The 23694-nt window shown below is 45.2% G+C and overlaps 2 protein-coding genes across 5 annotated transcripts in view; one reads left to right on the top strand and one right to left on the bottom strand.

The window, feature by feature from the left end:
• LOC120997019 (stewaprin-a-like) overlaps positions 1-17380 on the bottom strand; it is a 184945-nt gene extending 167565 nt beyond the window's left edge. Inside the window, exon 1 of one of the 3 annotated variants that reach the window (XM_040426929.1) lies at positions 17058-17380. In XM_040426929.1, the coding sequence (XP_040282863.1) occupies positions 17058-17148 (91 nt within the window). In that variant the 5' untranslated portion in view covers positions 17149-17380. The remainder of the gene's footprint in view (positions 1-17057) is intronic. The other 2 variants (XM_040426927.1, XM_040426930.1) reach the window with 2 other exon arrangements.
• LOC120997021 (WAP four-disulfide core domain protein 5-like) overlaps positions 1-23694 on the top strand; it is an 884590-nt gene that overhangs the window by 278737 nt on the left and 582159 nt on the right. The gene's annotated exons all lie outside the window — the stretch shown is intronic.

Below are 23694 nucleotides of genomic sequence, written 5' to 3'. Positions count from 1 at the left end.
TGCCCAGCTTTCCCAGGTGTCCTTCCAAGACATCGCTCGTCTTCCAGTGACAGAAAAGCCGCCAGCTGCAGTCAGCGGACGTCCGCCGGTGACCCAGCCACAAGTGCCCTGGTGGGAAGAGCTCCATGTCGGGGACGAGGCTACCCCCCAACATCAACAAGAAGGGATCCTACAGCTTGTCAAAGAGCACCACCAGGCCTTCAGTAAACATGCTACTGATTATGGAGAGGTTAGTGCCATACAACACACCATACCTACTGGCTCTCATCCTCCTATCAAGGAGAGATACAGACCCTTACCGCCGACTTCATATCAGACTGTAAAAGAAATGATTCAAGAGATGAAGGACTCTAATGTAATCCGGGACAGCCGTAGCCCGTGGGCTGCACCCCTGGTCCTTGTAAAGAAAAAGGATGGTGGTATCCGTTTCTGTGTGGATTATAGAAAAATTAACCAAATAACCCACAAAGATGCATACCCACTGCCCCGCATTAAGGAGTCACTAACTGCTCTGGGCTCCCCCGCTTATTTCTCCACATTGGACTTGACCAGTGGCTACTGGCAAGTACCCATGGCCCCCGAGGATAGGGAAAAGACTGCTTTCACCACTCCCATGGGCCTGTTCGAATTCAATTGTATGCCGTTCGGGCTATGTAATGCCCCAGGGACTTTCCAGAGACTAATGGAGCGGTGTTTGGGCCACAAAAACTTTGAAACCGTGCTGCTGTATCTAGATGATGTCATTGTATACTCAAAAACATATGAGGACCATCTGAAACATTTAGCAGAAGTATTTGAAATCCTTATCAAATATGGCTTGAAAGTAAAGCCATCCAAGTGTCACTTGCTCAAACCGGCAGTAAAATACCTGGAGCATGTGGTAAGCGCAGAGGGCGTACAGCCTGACCCTGATAAGCTAGCGGCTGTCCGTAATTGGCCGGTCCCCACTACCGTCAAAGAGGTGAGAAGTTTCCTTAGCTTTGCAGGCTACTATAGACGTTTTATCCCCCATTTTGCTCAAATAGCTGATCCTATCCAGGAACTCTTGAGGGGGCAACCCAAGAAAAGTCCTAGAACTCCTGTGCCCATTGAGTGGAATGAGGAAAGAGAGATAGCGTTTCAATTGTTAAAAAAGAAACTGACCGAGCCTCCTGTGTTAGGTTATCCAGACTACAACAAACTCTTCCATCTTTATACCGATGCTAGCAAGCGAGGCCTGGGAGCTGTGTTGGCTCAGATCCAAGAGGGAAAAGAGAGAGTGATAGCTTATGCAAGCCGCTCCCTGAAAGGGGCGGAGAAAAATGATCAGAATTATAGTTCCTTCAAACTAGAGTTTCTGGCATTAGTGTGGGCAGTGACGGAGAAATTCAAAGATTATCTAGCCGCCACCCCGTTCATTGCATTCACCGACAATAACCCTCTGGCGCATCTAAATACAGCTAAATTGGGGGCCTTGGAGCAGAGATGGGCCTCTCGCCTCGCCAACTATGATTTCTCTGTAAAATACCGTGCTGGACGTACTAATGACAATGCTGATGCTTTATCCAGGCTTCCCACAGAGACGGCTCCTGATGATGTGCGGGATGCTCGGCCTTCTATAACAAATTTGCTCAACAGGATCAGGCTCGAGCTACCAATGACAGAGCCGCCGCCCCTTCACCCTCCAGTAGGCCTGAGCCCAAAGAGGAAAGGTGGGTGAAATTACAGTCTGAAAGTAGAGTGCTGGGTGAGTTGTTGGATTTTATTACTAGTGGCAGAGCCCCTGAGAGGATTAGGCGTAAGAGTGCAGATCCAGAGCTCACCAAACTGTGGAGACAGCGCCATCAGCTCTTCATACAAAAGGGCCTATTGCTACGGAGAAGCCTAGACCCAGTATCCAACGAGAGAGTGCACCAGATTCTCATACCCCGACGAGATGCAGCTATGGTGTTGGAGATGTACCACAATCAATCCGGTCATTTTGGGGTTCAAAAGACTGAGGCTAATATCCGCCAGCGGTTTTATTGGGTGGGCATGAGAGAAGACATTGAGAGGTGGTGTCGGGAGTGTGTAGCCTGTGCCTTAAAACGAAGTGAGCACCACGACCAGAGGGCACCACTGCGACCCATTGTAAGTACCCGTCCTCTTGAACTTGTCGCCATCGACCATGTGAAGTTGGAGCCTAGTCGCTCAGGGTATGCTTATGCCATGACTATTATTGACCACTTCACTAAGTTTGTTGTAGCGGTGCCTGTGAGAGACCAGACGGCCAACACTACAGCCGAACTGTTCTGGAAACACTTCCTCCTGCCCTACGGATGTCCAGAAAAGATCCTCACCGATCAAGGACCTGCTTTTGAGTCCCATCTGTTCCATGGACTGTGCCGCTTACACAACTGCAAGAAGATCCGGACAACGGCTTACCATCCTCAAGGTAACGGGCTGTGCGAAAAAATGAATCAGACCTTGATAGAGATGCTGAGGGCCGTGCCTCCTGAAACCAGAGGGGATTGACCCAGTCTGTTGCCACAGCTCATGTACACGTACAACCATACCATCCATTGCTCCACTGGGTATACCCCTTTTTATTTGATGTTTGGGTGCCAAGGGACATTGCCTGCTGATCACTCCTTGGACATACACGTACCTGATTGCATTAACCCATTACCTAACACCGACTGGGTTGCTGAGCACCAAAGGCGATTGAATACGGCCAAAGCCATTGTTCAGGAACGTATGGATTATGCTAGAGACCGACAGCAGAGAGACTATGATCAAGCAGCCCATGCAGAACCCTTGACAATAGGAGCTGTGGTGTGGTTGAAAAATAACCGCCGTACAAGTAAACTGGACAGTAAATGGGAGCAGATTCCCTATGTTGTCACTGCAATCCCAAATGCTGGGACCCACACTTATGAGATTACCCGAGAAGGCAGGGGATCCCAAATTGTGCACAGGAACCGGTTAAAGCTCTGCCTGACGCAAGAACCCAGTGCTGAGGGTTCTAGATCTGAATCACCTGTGTCAGAGCCATCAATACAGCCCGAGGATCCTATGCAGGCTGTCAGTAATCTAATGTATGACACTGATCCCATGCATTGGCTCCTGACACCATGGTTGAACTTGTTGGTGCCCGCTCCAGCACCTACTGTGTCTTCACCTCCAGAAGAGCCGGTTCAAGATGCCCCGGATCCAGTCCCCCTTATAGGGGATCTTGTTGTTCCTGTTGTTCCTGACCAGGGTCTTAATGATGGAGACCCTCCTGTTGCTCCTCTCTCTTCTACCTCGATGCTAAGGGAGGAGGAGACCCTTGTGTTGAGAAGGTCCACCAGGATGAACAGGGGACGTCCGCCAGTCCGTTTAGGGGACTTTGATTATGCTGGTGGTGTCTCCTCCCGAGCAGTTGCTACTGGTAATACCTTGCTTGACATTTGTGCGCAAGAATGGACTCCTCCACGTGAGCCCTTGCCTGTTCTACACCCGCAGGAAACCCCTGTGTAGTTCCCTTATTATACTTCAGCCAAGAAAAATGGACTGATGTTGAACTTTTATATTTGAAAAAGTAATATATCTTTGCATTCTCTAACATATTTGTTGCACGTACAGAGAATTGAAAAAATCTTATTCTTGACATGTGTTACTATGGACTAACCTGGTTCACCTTAAGTCCGCTGTGCCAGGTCAGCGGCCGTGTCTAAGAAGCAAGAAGACGCCCCTTTCCCTTGCGTCGTCTGTTCATTAAGTTACAAATGTTATATCTTCTGTGTGAAATAATTATTTACCATATTTATAATGTAATGCTTAAATTATGTAACATTGGATGCCGGTTCAGAAAGGCGTGTGTGTGAGTACGAGGCCTTACTCACGTTAAAGTCTGGGGGTGTGCAGCATACGGGTAGGTTACCCGACACTGCTATATTATATGTGTATCTCCCTTTAAGAAAGTTAGGCCTGTAGCAGGCAATTCATATTTCAGCCAGCAGAGGGAGCCCCCAGTTTAGTATAAATAGGCCAGGGCCTAGCCTAGGAGTTCAGTTGGAAGTTTCTAGTTCAGAGTTAGTTCTGAGAGATTCAGGACTCAGTAACCAGTGCAGAAATTGCACCACTGGTGTGGAGGGTCATTCCCACCCAGTTTTCCAGGTTAAATATACCTGAGGTACTCTAAGTATCAGCCTGTCACTAGCAAGTGGGACAGAGCCTGTCACCAGGAGAGAAGGGAACCTCTACAAAACCTTTGCTCAAGGGTTATCACTGTGATTTGGGTGTCTGGACCTTGAGAGTATTGCCTACAGCCAGGAACTAAAGCAGGAGAGAAAGTAAGTGTACCCCTGCAGAGAGAGTAGTTGCCTGAAGTGTATTGCTGCATGTAGAGTAAGAGGAAAGCCCTGATTCTAGGAGGCCTGTCTTGAAGATAGCCTTTTGCGGCTGTGATTAATAGCCTGAACCACTGCTAGGACTGTATTGCAACGTGTGGAACATTCTGGAGCTGTACTTACTGACTGTTCATGTGTCTTCAAATACCTTCAGTAAAGTTATCCTGTTATTCAAATATAAGGATTCCTCAATTATTCCACCTGTCACTACACGGTGTGCCACCGTTCAATTGGCACTGGCGTCACGACATTTATCAACTGCCTGTTCCAGTGCTGACCCGATTGAAGACGACAGTGAGTCCCAGGTTAGTGGGTTGCCCTGCACTACAAAGCCCAGCATACCTAAAGCTACACTACTGACCCCCTGGGACACTGCACATATCCCCCTCCCCTAAACAGTGCCATGCATAGATCCCCCCTCCCCTAAACAGTGCCATCCACAGATCCCCCTCCCCTAAACAGTGCCATCCACAGATCCCCCTCCCCTAAATAGTGCCATCCACAGATCCCCCCCCTAAATAGTGCCATCCACAGATCCCCCTCCCCTAAACAGTGCCATCCACAGATCCCTCTCCCCTAAATAGTGCCATCCACAGATCCCCCTCCCCTAAACAGTGCCATCCACAGATCCCCCTCCCCTAAATATTGCCATCCACAGATCCCTCTCCCCTAAACAGTGCCATCCACAGATCCCCCCCTAAATAGTGCCATCCACAGATCCCCCTCCCCTAATCAGTGCCATCAACAGATCCCCCTCCCCTAAACAGTGCCATCCACAGATCCCCCCTCCCCTAAACAGTGCCATCCACAGATCCCCCTCCCCTAAATAGTGCCATCCACAGATCTCCCTCCCCTAAATAGTGCCATCCACAGACACCCCCCCTAAATAGTGCCATCCACAGATCCCCCTCCCCTAAACAGTGCCATCCACAGATCCCTCTCCCCTAAATAGTGCCATCCACAGATCCCTCTCCCCTAAACAGTGCCATCCACAGATCCCCCTCCCCTAAATAGTGCCATCCACAGATCCCTCTCCCCTAAACAGTGCCATCCACAGATCCCCCTCCCCTAATCAGTGCCATCAACAGATCCCCCTCCCCTAAACAGTGCCATCCACAGATCTCCCTCCCCTAAACAGTGCCATCCACAGATTCCCCCCCTCCCCTAATCAGTGCCATCAACAGATCCCCCTCCCCTAAACAGTGCCATCCACAGATCCCCCTCCCCTAAACAATGCCATCCACAGATCCCCCTCCCCTAAACAGTGCTATCCACATATCCCCCTCCCCTAAAAAGTGCCATCCACAGATCCCCCCTCCCCTAAACAGTGCCATCCACAGATCCCCCTCCCCTAAATAGTGCCATCCACAGATCTCCCTCCCTTAAATAGTGCCATCCACAGATCCCCCTCCCCTAAATAGTGCCATCCACAGATCCCCCTCCCCTAAATAGTGCCATCCACAGATCCCCCTCCCCTAAACAGTAACATCCACTGATCCCCCTCCCCGACGCTCACAGGAGTACATTTATAAACTAATCAGTAACTTTAACTTTAATCATTGACATTGCTGATCTTTTTACAGGGATATCTTACTCTGTCTTAGCTCCGGTAACAGCAGGCAGTGCGGGATGGTGGCGCTCACTCACTGACGTCACGCGCCTGCTCCTCCCACTAGGCGGCGCCGGCGCGTGACATCAGTGAGTGAGCGCCGCCCTTCCGCACTGCCTGCTGTTACCGGAGCTAAGACAGAGTAAGATATCCCAGTAAAGAGATCAGCAATGTCAATGATTAAAGTTAAAGTAGTTAGTTACTGATTAGTTTATAAATATACTCCTGTGAGCGGCGTGGCCCTTGTATATTCTAACCCGAAGGCAAGCGTCCCTGTCACCATGGGAACGCCTGGGGGTTAGAATATACCATCGGATTTGAATTTTTACGATCTCACTGAGCTCGCGAAAATTCAGATCCGATGGTATATTCTAACCCCCAGGCAAGCGTCCCCATCACCATGGGAACGCCTGGGGGTTAGAATATACCATCGGATCTTCTGAGTTACTCAGTGGCCTGGCTGGAGCCTCCCCAGCCACTGTGTCGGCCCGGCCCGGCCCTGCGTGCGCCCTGCTCCAGTCCTGACTCCTCCCCAGCCAGGCCCGAGCCGCGGACCACCCGCGCCCCACCCACTACACTAGTCTAGTGTAGTGGGCGGGCGGTCCACGGCTCGGGCCTGGCTGCCTGTGTGTGGTGTGTATGTAAATAAAAAAAATCAACAGAAGGCGGCCCGGATGGGCCCCCAGTGGCGTAGGTCCCCATATCTACTGCTATGGTTGCTATGGCGATCAGTACGCCACTGGTTGGAGGGAAAATCAGGTACTCGGCGGTGTGACAGTTTTTTGTGAAGCCGCCAGAGGAGCTCAACATGGCCATATGTAGAATATATGGGCAGAAGGTGAAGCGAGGGAAGGGTGCAAATGTTGGCACCACGGCCTTTCACCAACATATGTAGTGTCACCATAAAGTGGCCTGGGAGAACTGTGGCTCTGATGTGGTGGTCCAGCCTGCCAGAGCTACTGCTGCATCACCCAGTGGCACGCATCCAGTTTCAGCCAGTCAAGGCTCCACCACCTTAGCAGGAGGGAGCTGTCTGTTAATCCCATCTTTTGCTGGAGCAGATTCTCCTGCTCCTACTCCTTGTCAGTCATTCCATCAGCAATCACCGAAGCAATTGCCAAGAGACAGCAGTATGCGTGCACGCATCAAACGGTGCAGAAGCTGAACGTGCTTCTGTCCAAGTGGCTGGTGCTGCAGTCCCTCCCTTCCAAGTGGTAGACTCTGCACCTTTCAGAACTAATGGCTTGTGGCGAGCCGAGGTGAAGAGTCCCAAGCCGTGATTTCTTTGTGAAAAAGGCAGTACTAGCCCTGCACACACATGTAGAACAGAAGTTGGGCCAGTCCTTGAGCCTGTCGGTGTCTGCCAAAGTGCACGGCAGTGCCGACGTGTGGAGCTGTAACTACGGTCAGGAACAATACATGTCCTTTACGGCCCACTGGGTGAATGTGGTTCCTGCACAGCCACACCAGCAACTTGGCCAGGTCACGCCGTCACAGCCACACCAGCAACTTGGCCAGGTCACGCCGCTTCCGCCTCCTCGTTGTCAAGCTGTTGGTCCTGCAACAATGTCCACCTCTGCCTCCTCATCCTCCACCATGTTCCCAGCCTTCACTGCAGGGACAAGTCACAGTGCCCCTCCAGCATACCACATGTGCAGGACTCTACGGTGTCACGCTGTTCTGCACCTGGTTTACATTGACGAACTGAGTCACACAGGGGTGGAACTGCTCCGTGTGATGCATCAAGAAATGGAAACCTGGCTTTCTCCAAGACAACTGAAAATCTGAACCATGCTGACAGACAACGCGAAGAATATGGTGTCAGTGCTGCGTCAAGGAAGGCTGAGCCATGCGCCCTGCATGGAACACGTGTTCAATCTGGTTGTCAAGCAGTTCCTGAAGTCTTCCACCCATCTGCAAGACATCCTAAAAATGGCCAGGAAACTTTACATGCACTTCAGCCACTCGTATACCACAAAACACCCCCTGAGCTGCAGCGGCAGAACGGCATCCCCCAACATAGGCTGATATGCGACGTTTCCACTCGTTGGAACTCCACCCTCCATATGTTGGACCGACTGTACGAACGGAGAAAGGCCATCAACGATTTCTTGATGATGCAAGTGGATAGAAGTACTCCACTGTGTAACTTCGATGTCAGCCAGAGGCAGATCATGCATGACACCTGCCGTTTGCTTAGGCCCTTTGAGGAGGCCACGTTATTTGTCAGTCGCCAGGACTACGGAATGAACAACGTCATTTCACTGATTCATGTCCTGGAACAGATGCTGGTAACAGTGGGTGGTCAGGGGACAGGAGACGTGGTGCCTCGATCTTACGGCCACATGAGCCCTGTGGGGGCTAAACTGGAAGAGGAGGAGGAGGGGGAGGAGGACATTAGAGCACAGGCAACATGTAGCCAAATGGGTAGTTTTTCTATTCAGCTGATAGGATAAGAGGAGCAGGAGCAGGAGCAGCCACAGGAGCTACAGGGCGATGAGGTAGAGGAGACAGAGGACCCTGACACAACGTGGCAGTATGCAGTGGAGATGGAGGCAGGGAGTCCCTCCGAGTCACTTGCACAAATGGCATGATGCATGCTCACTTGCTTGCGTAGTGACAGCCAAATTGTCACCATCCGGCAAAGGGATGACTTCTGGCTCTCCACCTTGATGGACCCTCGCTACTGGTCCAGAATGGGGGCCTTTTTTACACCCACCGAGAGGAAGGACAAACTGAACTACTACAGAGAGATCCTATGTAGTCAGTTGGCCGCTGCTTATCTGTGCCATCGTCCATCCTCTCGCAGGTCTGACCGAAGGGGCCCTCTGCGCTCACATTCTACTGCCATGGCTGCTGGGGAGGGGTGGGGTGGCAGGAGCAGTACCAGCTACATCAGCAGCAGCCTGAGTCTACAGTCGCTGATGAGCAGCTTTCTTCACCCGCATAGTGAAGAAACTACTCACCAGCAGCAGCAGGAGCTAGAAATAGAGCAGAACCTGAACCAGCAGTTGGTGGCATACTTGGACAGCACCCTGCCACCCCACATTGAAGATCCGCTGGACTAATGGGCAGCCAAACTGGATTTGTGGCCGCAAATGGCCGAGTTTGCCCTGGAAAAGCTGTCCTGCCTGACCAGTAGTGTGGCTTCAGAGCGGGTGTTTAGTGCGGCGGGGCCATAGTTATCCCAAGGACAACTAGCCTGTCCACCCAAAATGTGGAGAGATTGACCTTTATCAAGATAAATCAGGCGTGGATCAGCCAGGATTCCCAACCACCAATTCCTGATGCATCAGACTAGATAATCCATGGTGCCACACCAACACTTTGATACAAGAGACCGGAGTACCTGCCTCAGCTACGAATTTGATGCTGCAACCCGCTTGATTCCACACATCTGATGCCAAGCGCTCCTTATTTCACCCACCTTCATCAGCGGGTACTGGTATTGACACCCACCGCTCCACTCTGTTACCGGGTCACTCTGTGGTCTCCGGATGCTGCTGCCATATCCACACTACATATGTCACCTTTTCACTCTGTGGCCTCCGAATGCTGCTGCCATCTCTACACTATGTTACCTTGCCACTCTGTGGTCTCCGGATGCTGCTGCCACCTCAAGACTCGGTCATTTTGACACTGGGTGGCCTCCTCATACTGCTGCTATCTCCAGACTCTGTCATTGAGCCACTCAGTGGCCTCCTTATACTGCTGCCAAATCCAGACTCTGTCATTGTGCCACTCGGTGGCCTCCTCATACTGCTGCCAACTCCAGACTCTGTTGTTGTGCCACTCGTGGCTTTCTCCTGATGCCGCCACCTATAGACTCGGTCATTGTGCCACTCAGTGGCCTCCTCATACTGCTGCAAACTCCAGACTCTGTCATTGTGCCACTCGGTGGCCTCCTCATACTGCTGCTAACTCCAGACTCTGTCATTGTGCCACTCGGTGGCTTTCTCCTGAGGCAGCCACCTCCAGACTCGGTCATTGTGCCACTTGGTGACCTCCTCATACTAATGCCAACTACAGACTCTGTCATTGAGCCACTCAGTGGTCTCCTTATACTGCTGCCACCTCCAGACTCAACACAAACTTACTGCTGACACCCTCTCCACTCTGTCGGGGGGGCTGTACTTGTATAAGCGTTTAATAGAACAAGTTTTGTACATCTATGTGGAATCAGCTGACAAGTAGTGATGAGCGGCAGTGTTCATATTCGAATTTGCGATATTTCGCGAATATTTCGTAGAATATTTGTGAATTCGAATATTTGTTATATTTAAAAAAAAATACTCGAAAAATCTGCAAGGTAATGATCGCGTAACATGCTAATATTACTCTATCAATACAGGTGTGGGTCAAAAACGAATATATAGCACTATAGAATTTAGTGCTATACGGTATATTCGTTTTTTAGAATATTCGTCATTTTTTTTCCATCTGAAGTCATGATTCCTCCCTGCTTAAGTAACTTAAGCAGGGAGGAATCATGAGTTTAGATGGAAATAAAATGACGAATATTCTAAAAAACGAATATATAGAGCAATATAGCTAATATTCAAAAAAATGAAAATAAAGCAATTTAGCTAATATAGTGCTATATTCTTTTTTTTATTTTTTCCAATCTGAACTTCAGATAAGAAAAAAATTACAACTATTAGACAAAGAAGATTATAGCACTATATTAGCTAAAATGCTCTACATTTGTTTTTTCGAATATTTGCTATATTGCTATATATTCTTGTTTTAAAATATTACGAATATTCTAAAAAAAAGTATATAACACTATATCGAATATATTCGTTTTTTAGAATATTAGTCTTTCTTTTTTTCAATCTGTACAGTTGTTCCACTTCAACATACTCCTCCCCGACAAGCGCCGTTCCCTTGGTGACTGGGACGCTTGTCGGGGAGGAGTATGCTGAAGTAGAACAACTGTACAGATTGAAAAAAAAAAAATGAAATATTCTAAAATACTAATATATTCGATATTGACTACAAAATGTAGTCAAAAAAATTCATTTTTATTTATAAAAAAATACCAAATTTACCAAAATTTGGGAAAAATTAGCAAATTTCCAAGTTTCAATTTCTCTACTTCTATAATATATAGTAATACCTCCAAAAATAGCTATTAGTTTATATTCCCCATATGTCTACTTTATGTTTGGATCATTTTGGGAATGTCATTTTATTTTTTGGGGACGTTACAAGGCTTAGAAGTTTAGATGCAAATCTTGAAAATTTTCTGAAATGTTCAAAAACCCACTTTTTAGGGACCAGTTCAAGTCTGAAGTCACTTTGTGAGGCTTACATAATAGAAACCACCCAAAAGTGACCCCATTCTAGAAACTACAAAACTTCAAAACTGATTTTACAAACATTATTAACCCTTTAGGTGTTCCCCAAAAGTTGATGGCAAAAGGAGATGAAATTTCTGAATTTCAATTTTTTGTCAAATTTTCCATTTTAATCAATTTTTTCCACTAACAAAGCAAAGGTTAACAGCCAAACAAAACTCTATATTTATTGCCCTGACTCTGCGGTTTACAGAAACACCCGATATGTGGTCGTACACCACTCTGCGGCCCCACATCAGGGCGTAGAGGGAAAGGAACGCCGTGCGGTTTTTGGAAGGCAGTATACGCTGGACTGGTTTATTTACACCATGTCCCATTTGAAGCCCCCTGATGCACCCCTAGAGTAGAAACTCCAAAAACGTGACCCCATTTTGGAAACTACGGGATAAGGTGGCAGTTTTTTTGGTACTATTTTAGGGTACATATGATTTTTGGTCGCTCTATATTACACTTTTTGTGAAGCAAAGTAACAAAAAATAGAAATTCAGAAATTTGATCTCCATTTGCCATTGACTCTTGTGGAACACTTAAAGGGTTAACAAAGTTTGTAAAATCAGTTTTAAATATCTTGAGGGGTGTAGTTTCTTAAATAGGGTCAGTTTTTGGAGTATCTACTCTAGGGGTGCATCAGGGGGGTTTCAAATGGGACATGGTGTCAAAAAACAAGTCCAGCAAAAACTGCCTTCCAAAATCCATATGGCATTCCTTTCCTTCTGCGCCCTGCTGTGTGCCCGTACAGAGGTTTACGACCACATATGGGGTGTTTCTGTAAACTAAAGAATCAGGGCAATAAATATTGAGTTTTGTTTGGCTGTTAACCCTTGCTTTGTTACGGGAAAAAATGGATTAAAATGGAAAATTTGCCAAAAAATACCTGTTTTGGCACCGTTTTTATTTTCTATTATTTACAACGTTCATCTGACAGATAAGATAATGTACTATTTTTATAGAGCAGGTTGTTACGGATGCAGGGATACCTAATATGTTTATTTTTTAAATTTATTAAAGTTTTACACAATAATATCATTTTTGAAACAAAAAAAATCATTTTAGTGTCTCCATAGTCTGAGAGCCATAGTTTTTTTTATTTTTTGGGAGATTGTCTTAGTTAGGGTCTCATTTTTTGCAGGATGAGATGACTGTTTTAATGGTATGATTTTGGTAAGGTGACAAAATTATGGCTTTTTTTACACCAATAATATAATTTTTTAAACCAAAATACTTGTTTTAGTGTCTCCATAGTCTGAGAGCCATAGTTTTTTTTATTTTTTGGGCCATTGTCTCATGTAGGGGCTCATTTTTTGCGGGATGGGACAACGGTTTGAATGGTACTATTTAGGCGTACATACGACTTTTGTGATCACTTTTATTACCTTTTTTTGGAAGCAAGGTGAGCAAAATTTTAATTTAATCATAATTTTTATTTTATATTTTTGATGGCGTTCACCGTGTGGGAAATGTAACATGACCGTTTTATAGATCGGGTCGTTATGGACGCGGTGATATATATCATGTGTAAGGAATTTTATTTATTTTTTTATCAGGGATAAATGTGTTTTTGTTATTTTAACTTTTTTTTTTTCTTTTTTAACATTTTTTTTTACCCAGACCCACTGGGTTCTTGAAGACCCAGTGGGTCTGATGTCTGTATAATACAGTACAGTACACTATATAGACTACTGCACTGTATTTCACTCACACTTTGTCTGAACAGATCTCTGCCTTTAGCACAGATCTGTTCAGCACCATGGACAGCAGGACGCCTGAGAAGGCGTCCTGTTGCCATGGGAACCTTCCCCGTCTGCCACAACTGAGCAGACGGGGAAGGGGAGGGAGGAGGGCTCCCTCCCTCTGTCACCACATCCTGTCCGGGGGCTGCAAAGGCACAGCAGCCCCCCGATGGGAGAGGGAGCTCCCTTCCTCTTCACCTCTTCCATACAGCGCTCCCTACGGACCGCGGAATGGAAGGGGTTATAACGGCGGACATCTGCACAGATGTCTGCCGTTTGAATCGGAGTGTCAGCAATGATTAAACCGCTCGGCCATCCTGAAAATCAACGGGGGGCGGGCGGAAGATCGCGCACACGCCCCCCACACTGCCGCACGCCTCCTGACCACCTCCCGCACCGCCCGCAATCCTCCCCCCCGCTGCGCCCGCAGGCACAAAAACACAGAGGGCTGCAGGGGGGGTTAACTTTCAAAAACATGGGCACTTTGAGGTTTCTGATCCCTGCGGTCACGGACCGCAGGGATCAGAGACTTGCATAAGCGCTAAAAAACGCAGGTCTGAATTGACCTGCGGTTTGTAGCAATCGGCATAGAAGGGGGGTCACAGGGTCCCCCTAGGCATTGTCACAGGGTCCCTGCTGAATGATTTCAACAGGCATCCTGTTCCGATCACTGCCGGCCGTGCGGCAGTGATCAAAACTACACAGGACGTACCTGTACGTCCTGGGTCCTTAAGGACTTGGGAAACAGGGTTTACCGGTACGTCCTAAGTCCTTAAGGGGTTAAAATATTCTCAAATTTTCTAAGTTGCGATATTCGAGATAAATATTCATAATTTGAATATTCACGCTCAACCCTACTGACGAGGGTGTAAAAGGAGTGCGCATCATCTTTACACTAACATCGACCTGTAAGGCTGAGTTAATACTTGAGTTATTTGGTCGGTTTTGGCCCAGTGACTGTCCAAATAAGTGAAGTGTGCAGTGATTCTAATAGTGACGCCTGTCATCTGCATTTCATACTGAGTCACAGTATTACTTCACTACCACAGCACACTCCCTATGAGTGTTACTGCAAGGCGCAATGTTCTACACCTATATAAAGGCTCTATGCAGCCCGGAAATAGCCTTTTTTTTATGCGATTTGTCGCAAATTATTTTGGATCGAAGCAAATTTTTCAGGACAATTTAGCCGAATCGAATTTTTGAAAAATTCCCTCATCTCTAGTTGAAACATTGGTGTACCAGTTCTGACTGAGCAATGACTCCTTCTGTAACTATAGGTGAATAATACGATCTTCTGAAGGTTGGTGTTAATCTCTCCTGTCTCTCTGAGGTCTTTCTACCTGCACTTAAGGTCTTTGACATATTGGCAGGTGTCCACCACCAGAAAAGTGACATCTACACATTTACATGAATTATCCTCTGTTATGTCTCCACACATCTACCTTCTCCAACTAACTTTTAGTATGTCATCTCACTCTCCTTTTGGTAGATAAGGCATGTGGGAACCAACATGTAAGAAGATATTCTGAACACTTGCTGTGAGTTTCTCTTGTAAAAGTAAGCTGATGGCTGAGGGTCTAGGCCAGTGGTGGCGAACCTAGGGCACAGGTGCCAGAGGCTGCACTCAGAGCCTTATCTGTGGGCACCTGTGCCCTGGAAAAAGTCTATGGTGTACCAATATGCCTTAGACTTTTCCTGCCATTCATCAGCATAGGGCGCACTATGAACGGCACAGGCAGCCCACTGAATGTAGGCAGGATATTATAGCTAAATGATAAAGTATGTGGAAGATATACTATACTATACTGGACTGTAGTATTCAGGTTAAACTGCCGTGTTGGCACTTTGTGATAAATAAGTGGGTTTTGGGTTACAAATTGGGCACTCGGTCTATAAAAGGTTTGCCATCACTGGTTTAGGCTATTTGAGATCCTTCTAACAAAAAAATATTGTTAAAGCATAGAACCCCTTTTATGGTTGGTAGTCTGGGTGGAAACATTACTTGGAAAGGGCACAGAGTGGGTTAAAAAAAAGAAGTCATACCCTCCCAACCTGACAGTTACTTAAACCGTTTCGTCTCGTCATCCTTGTCCAATCTCAATACCCGTGAAATGCCTGGTGATGCCTGCTTAACAAACCACTGACTGAGGCTGAACACCACTGTGGCCAATAACTGGCTGACAGGCATCTCTAGGCATTTCCATGCGTGTTGACAGGAGAGTAGGAAGCAGAAACCAGTGGGGAGTCAGTAAAAGTCAAAAGAGAAGCAGCAGGGGATCAATAAGAATGACCCTCTTCCCCCATACAACCTTTTCAATCTGCTGTATGTCTACCATCCATTAAAGGGGTTGTATGCCTTGGACAATACTTTTTTTGTTGATAATGTCACATGAAATGAACTGTTGCTGGGATCCCAGAAACTACTTTAATGATAACAATTAGTGATGAGCGAATTTCAGGATAAATTAGATTCGCTGCAAAGCCAAATTTCCTCGTGCTTCGTAGAAGTGAATCGATTTAAACTGAAATGGTGCAAAAGACAAAAAGAAAATTATATTCACCTGATCCACTTGCTCGCTATGGGCCGGGCACCGTCATCTTGATTGAAGATCTCAGCCGAAATCCTGTGCATGTCATTGCGTCCCAAGATGGCAGTGCCCGTCCCAAGCAAATGGATCAGGTAAATATTATTTTTTTTGTTTTTTTACACTGTACTTTTACTATAAGATGCAGCCATCATGTATGAACACGGCATCTGAGGGTTACAATGACGGGGAGTGGCGCAATCGCTGATCCCTGTTATTTGACCCGCTACTTACAAAGAAATGCGCTTTGTGATGTAATTCGCCACAAAGCTGATTTTTTTGTAAAATTCAGCGAACCAGCCGAATCAAATTTCTTGAAACTTCACTCATCTCTAATAACAATAATCTTCATGTCTATGGTGAAAATATGCTTTACTGGTCAGACACTCATGGTAAATGTCTCTGGTAAATCTAACTCCAGGAGATCAGCATGATGACCTATTAATGGTTAAATGGTGGAATGGACATGTGTAGACACATCAGAGTAAGGATATATGTAAATGTCTATAGACCCCCCTATCCTTCCTGGTGGACATCTGTCAAAGGGGATTTCTATTAATTTAAGTTTGTTGAGTGAGACGTTGGAGGAAACCAATGGAATCTTGACCAAATCGAGAAAAAGCTTTTATCCTATACTTTACTGTAATGTACAATAGACATAAAGGAAATAGAGGAAGAGGAAGAGCCTTAAAGAGATGGAGACAATGACATGAGAGGGATTGTGATTAAGATATTATAAGATTTTAAAAGTTTGACTCAGAGCAGGGGGTTGTGTAAAACCAGGCTTACCTTATACATGTCCTGCAGCTTCAGAGTTGCTCTGAACCCACACCTTTCCACATACATGGTGTCACATCCATCGTTCTCATGACTGACCACTACTGCCAATCAATGACTTTGGTGGTCATGTGTGAATGAATGACACATGACCACTGAGGTCAGTGATTGAAAGCAGAAATCATGTGAACGATGGATGTGATGTCATTGCTGCAGGACCAGATGAGTGGCAGGTTATATAAAAGGTAAAGGGTTTTTCCTTTCATTTACAGCCCCCTGCATTGGACCAAATTAAAAAAAATCTTTGAAAACCTCTTTAAGGCTCATTCACATATGCACCCCAGTTCCCCTTTCCCAGAGAAAAAACAAGCCCTTATTCAAAAAGGGATGAAACAACTGATTCTATACTTTCCTATGGGGTATTTTTGTCTCTGGTGGCATCAGCTTTGCCACGGACCTCTTTCTTTATATGCAATGTTACTCAATCCAACTATGAACATTAGACAAGAGTCCAGCTTGGCCATCAGTTGTATCCAGCACAGGAGAACTAGCCAGACACAGCTGAAATATTTAAACCAACACATAGATACACCTTAGAAGGTTCTCTATCTGTGACTCACTAACATTCTAATTAGGATTACCTGGTAGTCGTGGTGGTTTGCCATGGTTGTCTGCTAAGGCCCCTGCACAGCACAAAATTAGAAGAATGAGAGAGACGGTCACCGGTGCCATATCTGCTGAGCACTGGAAGTATGAGCCATCCAGGTGAAGGACTCACTCTTTTATAGAGATGTAGAAGTAGGGAGTGTAACGAACCAGAGGGTGTAAACCCACTTTTGCCACTGACTCGCTACTCTCTAGAGGGGCGTGACTAAGCAACACCTGGTATTCACTAGAGCCTCTGGTAGTGAGGATAGACTTAAGCCAATTGTATTTGCCAGGAGCGACTCCTAGAGTGACACCAAGTCAGTGGCAGCTGGTCCGGCAGACCAGAAGATACCAGTGATGGAACCAGCAGAGTCAGACAGCGATTCAGATACAGATTCAGATAGCGATTCCCCTCTGGGGAAGCCAGGGACCCTCTCACGAAGGCAGAACGGAAGCAGTGAGGCACTGCCAAACAGGGCATTAGACAAAACACAACAGTATCAGTTAAAGGGGTATTCCCATCTCAGACAATGGGGGCATATCACTAGGATATGCCCCCATTGTCTGATAGTTGCGGGTCCCACCGCTAGGATCCGCACCTACAACCAGAACGGAGCTGGGAAAGCTGTGGCTGGAGAACCCCGGGGTCCATCCACTACCAAGCGCTGCTCCCATTAAAGTGAATGGGAGCGCATCGCGCACGCACGGCCCCTGCTCCCATTCATTTCTATAGGGCAGACGGAAATAGCCGAGCCCCCATTTTGGCGGCCCTATAGAAATGAATGGAGGGCGGCTGCGCATGTGCAGTGCACCCTCCGCTCATTTTCCCGCTCCGCTCTCATTGTAGGTGCGGGTCCCAGTGGTGAGACCCGCACCTATCAGACAATGGGGGCATATCCTAGCGATATGTCCCCATTATCTGAGATGGACAACCCCTTTAAACACTGCCAGGCTGTCAGATGCAGTTACGCACTGCTAGGCGATACAAAGAACAGACAGGGATACAGATTATACAGGGAAGGCATAGAACAGACCAGGGCATACCATAATACAGGACAGGTACAGATCAGAACAGGCAAGAACCTGACAGCACAACATCACAGAACAGCTGCCTGCGAACAGACGAGGCAAAAACAGAATACATAATACAACAATGAAAAACCAGGCAAAACCATACAAACGGGCAGACGGTAAGACCCCCTGGGTCGGCAGCAAGGGGCTACACCAAACACGGAACTAGAAACACTGACCGCAAGCCCCACAGCTCACAGGTAGACATAGCTGATTAACGAGGCACCTGAGAAGCCGCACCCAGGCACAGATCAGGGGAAGTTAACCCCATCACAGCAGGAGAACAGAACCACACAGGCCGCAGTACAGGACGTTGCCCCTGGAAACCATCATATACGGAGACACCGCAGCCAGTATGCCAGGGCACAACCAACCCGTGTGACAACAGAAACAAAGAAGCAGACAGGAAGATAGCAAACATTCACAGGCAGTTCACAGGAGACACCGCAGCCAGCCCCTATCAACCAGCCTGCACAGGAGGCAACCTGCAGCCAGTACACTAGGGCGCCTGCAGCCCGCGTACACAGAGACCACAGTCACAGTGAACCGCACTGTGATAGCGAGGAGAAGCTACAGGGCAGACGTACTCTTCCATCAGCCAAGATTTCACAATTTAAAGTACCCTATCATATGAAGATACCACTACAATTAGGACTGGCTGATAATTATTGTCAGAAACCTCATTGTATCTTTGGTGGTGGAAGTGTAATGCCCTGCAAGTGGGCATTACCACTCTTTTTGCCCCATCACTGTCTCTTGGTTAATCTAATGTCATCCTGTGTATTTATTCCAGATCCTGCAATATGTGTATAAATTCCAATGCAACTGTTATGTTAATGTAATGTGCCTGGTTCACCAGCAGATGGCAGCAAATATGGCAGAGCTAGTTCACCTAAGATGAAACCTTTTTGTCCATTCTTGCCCTCTTTAGAGAGGGAGGCGTTTAGTTAGTGAAGGTGAGTCTAACCTTCCCCTCCTTGGGGAGAGGTTGTGTGCAAAGTTCAGGAGATATATAATTCAAATAGTCTAGTTTCCTAGACTAGTAAGCTCCCGTTTCTGGTCAACTTAAAACATAACGTTTATTTAGTTTCATTGGTTAAAAATAATGTAACATAAGACGGGAGAACAAAGGAAAACTTTAAAATCCTAGGTATAGCAGGATTCCAGGGCAGAGCTAGGGGTTCAATTCACCCATATATCCTGCCTCCCTAGCATACGTCCATCACTCTTTTGCTTAATATTTTAGCGATACGATCTGAACTTCAGATGAGAAAAAAATTACAACTATTAGACAAAGAAGATTATAGCACTATATTAGCTAAATTGCTCTAAATTTGTTTTTTCGAATATTCGCTATATTGCTATATATTCCTGTTTTAGAATATTACGAATATTCTAAAAAAATATGTATATAACACTATATCGAATATATTAGTTTTTTAGAATATTTGTCTTTTTTTTTTTCAATCTGTACAGTTGTTCCACTTCAACATACTCCTCCCCGACAAGCGCCGTTCCCTTGGTGACGGGGACGCTTGTCGGGGAGGAGTATGCCGAAGTGGAACAACTGTACAGATTGAAAAAAAAAAAAGATGAATATTCTAAAAAACTAATATATTCGATATAGTGCTATATATTAGTTTTTTAGAATATTCATCATTTTTCATTTTTCCCATCTAAAGTCAGGATTCCTCCCTGCTTAAGTTGCTTGTGGGCCAATGACTCATTGGCCCACAAGAAAGAAGCAGGGAGGAATCATGTTTTTAGATGGAAAAAAATTACGAATATTCGATATAGCGAATATATAGCACTATATTTAACCCTTTAAGGACTCAGCCCTATTTCACCTTAAGGACTTGGCCATTTTTTGCAAATCTGACCAATGTCACTTTATGTGGTGATAACTTTAAAACGCTTTTACTTATCCAGGCCATTCTGAGATTCTTTTTTGTCACATATTGTACTTCAAAACACTGGTAAAACGGAGTCAAAAAAATTCATTTTTATTTATATATTATTTATACCAAATTTACCAAAATTTTGGAAAAATGTGCAAATTTCCAAGTTTCAATTTCTCTACTTCTATAATACATAGTAATACCTCCAAAAATAGCTATTAGTTTATATTCCCCATATGTCTACTTTATGTTTGGATCATTTTGGGAATGCCATTTTATTTTTTGGGGACGTTACAAGGCTTAGAAGTTTAGATGCAAATCTTGAAAATTTTCAGAAATGTTCAAAAACCCACTTTTTAGGGACCAGTTCAGGTCTGAAGTCACTTTGTGAGGCTTAAATAATAGAAACCACCCAAAAGTGACCCCATTCTAGAAACTACACCCCTCAAGGTATTCAAAACTGATTTTACAAACATTATTAACCCTTTAGGTGTTCCCCAAGAGTTGATGGCAAATGGAGATGAAATTTCAGAATTTCAATTTTTGCCAAATTTTCCATTTTAATCCATTTTTTCCATTAACAAAGCAAATGTTAACAGCCAAACAAAACTCTATATTTATTGCCCTGACTCTGCGGTTTACAGAAACACCTGATATGTGGTCGTACACCACTCTACGGCCCCACGTCAGGGCGTAGAGGGAAAGGAACGCTGTGTGGTTTTTGGAAGGCAGATTTCGCTGGACTGGTTTATTTACACCATGTCCCATTTGAAGCCCCCTGATGCACCCCTAGAGTAGAAACGCCAAAAACGTGACCCCATTTTGGAAACTACGGGATAAGGTGGCAGTTTTTTTTATACTATTTTAGGGTGCATATGATTTTTGGTTGCTCTATATTACACTTTTAGTGAAGCAAAGTAACAAAAAATAGAAATTCTGAAATTTCATCTTCATTTGCCATTGACGCTTGTGGAACACTTAAAGGGTTAGCAAAGTTTGTAAAATCAGTTTTGAATACCTTGAGGGGTGTAGTTTCTTAAATGGGGTCACTTTTTGGAGTTTCTACTCTAGGGGTGCATCAGGGGGGGCTTCAAATGGGACATCGTGTAAAAAAACAAGTCCAGCAAAAACTGCCTTCCAAAATCCATATGGCATTCCTTTCCTTCTGCGCCCTGCTGTGTGCCCGTACAGAGGTTTACGACCACATATGGGGTGTTTCTGTAAACTAAAGAATCAGGGCAATAAATATTGCGTTTTGTTTGGCTTTTAACCCTTGCTTTGTTACGGGAAAAAATGGATTAAAATGGAAAATTTGCCAAAAAATGCCTGTTTTGGCACCGTTTTTATTTTTTATTATTTACAAAGTTCATCTGACACATAAGATCATGTACTATTTTTATAGAGCAGGTAGTTACGGACGTAGGGATACCTAATATGTTTACTTTTTTAAATTTATTTAAGTTTTACACAATAATATCATTTTTGAAACAAAAAAAATAATTTTAGTGTCTCCATAGTCTGAGAGCCATAGTTTCTTATTTTTTGGGTGATTGTCTTAGTTAGGGTCTCATTTTTTGCAGGATGAGATGACTGTTTTAATGGTATGATTTTGGGGTACATACGACTTTTTTGATCACTTTTATTACCTTTTTTTGGAAGTAAGGTGACAAAATTATGGCTTTTTTTACACCATTTTTATTTTTTATTTTTACGTTGTTCACCTGAGGGGTTAGATCATGTGATATTTTTATAGAGCAGGTTCTTACGGACACGGAAATACCTAATATGTGTACCTTTTTTTATTTATTAAGGTTTTACACAATAATATCATTTTTTAAACCAAAAAACTTGTGTCTCCATAGTCTGAGAATCATATTTTTTTTTATTTTTTGGGCCATTGTCTCATGTAGGGGCTCATTTTTTGTGGGATGAGACAATGGTTTGAATGGTACTATTGTATTTTTTATGGCGTTCACGTGCGGGAAATGTAACATGACCGTTTTATAGATCGAGTCGTTACAGACGCGGTGATATATAAAGATATGCCCCAGAATCTAAGGACGGAGCTCTTGTTATTATGAAAATATTTTATGTGTCTGGCAATTGATGTATCTTTACCTGTTTCAATGGTACTGATATGCCCTGAGATGCGGCGTCTTAGTTCTTGTACCGTTTTGCCCACATATAATTTGGGGCAAGGGCAAGAGGCCAAGTACACTACCCCCTGGGTTTTACATGTAATAAGCTGTTTTATTTCATACTCCTTTTTGTTCACAGGGTTGATATACTTTTTTATGCGGGGAACATATCTACAGAAAGAGCACTCTCCGCATGGTGATGATCCTCGGTATCTTTCAATAGATCTTCCGGAGTTGGAACCTCTTTCCGTCAGGTGACTATGCACCAATTGATCTTTAAGGTTGGTGCCCCTTCTGTATGTTACTGTTGGATTAGGAGTAAGTACCATATTTAGATCTCTATCTGATTTTACTATATGCCAGTGTTTCCTTAGGATTCCATCTATTTCTTTGTTGTACCCATCATAGGTACCTATACATCTAATAATATCTTTAAGAAGATCTTCTCTCTTAGTTCTATTAGCTCTATTATATGCGTTTTTTAGAGTTTTTTTCGGGTATCCTCTCTTTCTGAATCTCCGGAGAAGTTGTCCACTTTCTTTGGAAAAAGAGGCCTCATCCGAACAGTTTTGGCGTGCCCTCAGGTACTGGCCAACAGGAATTCCCTTCTTTAAGGAGGTGGGATGCCAACTATCCCAGTGCAAATAGCTGTTCGTTGACGTTGGTTTCCTAAATACCTCTGTCACCAGGTGGCCACACTCTGTCTTTTTTATTTTTAGGTCAAGGAACACAATCTCATTTTCCTGAATCTCATAGGTATATTTCATGCCTATACTGTTATCATTTAATTTCTGAGTGAACTCATGAAACAGTGAATGACCCCCATCCCATAGGATGAGAATTTTGTCTATATATCTGCCCCAAAGTTCAGGAGAACCCCCTCCAAGGGGAAGGCTGTGTTCCAGCCAGCAGAGCACTGTCTGCTCTGCTGGGTCCTGAGGCCTAAGCTGAAGTGCCTCCAGAGAAAGATAAAAGTACAGATCCAGAGACAAAGATAGAGATTCAGACTACAGAGATCTAAAGCACAGATAGAGGGATTGCAGCTTACAGAGAAAGGAAAAGTCCCTGTTTAATCCAGTTAAGTACAACAGAGCTAAGAGAGTACAGATGTAGCAGAGCTGAGAGTGTTGCTTGCCAGAATTAACTCTGCTGGAAACCAAGATAAAGCTTGAAGATTGTTTTAGGATGCAAGTTTATTCAAGTAAAGCTGTTAACTACTTCAGTACAAGTCTAGACTCAACTTATTCTGCAAATCCACCACCTATTCACCCTATTTGCTCTGCTTCGTCCGGTGACGCCTGGGGTTCCAGGATATCCAGGTAGGAGCACCGTGACAAGTGCTACACCACTAAGGGACATTAGGCCCCCTAACACCAGTCTGGCATTCCTACCCTGGGTACCCACTATCACCATCTACTTAGGGGGACTCCCCGTCCCTCGTTGCTGAAATTAAACTTTGTCACAACAAAAACTTTCACTTAAAGGGACCTCTAGCCATAGTACGGGCGTTGCAGAAGAACATT

Source organism: Bufo bufo, chromosome 4, assembly GCF_905171765.1.
Source record: "Bufo bufo chromosome 4, aBufBuf1.1, whole genome shotgun sequence".
Classification (NCBI taxonomy): domain Eukaryota; kingdom Metazoa; phylum Chordata; class Amphibia; order Anura; family Bufonidae; genus Bufo; species Bufo bufo.
The sequence above is the reverse complement of the archived record's forward strand: the minus strand, read 5'-3'. Positions and strand labels throughout refer to the sequence as shown.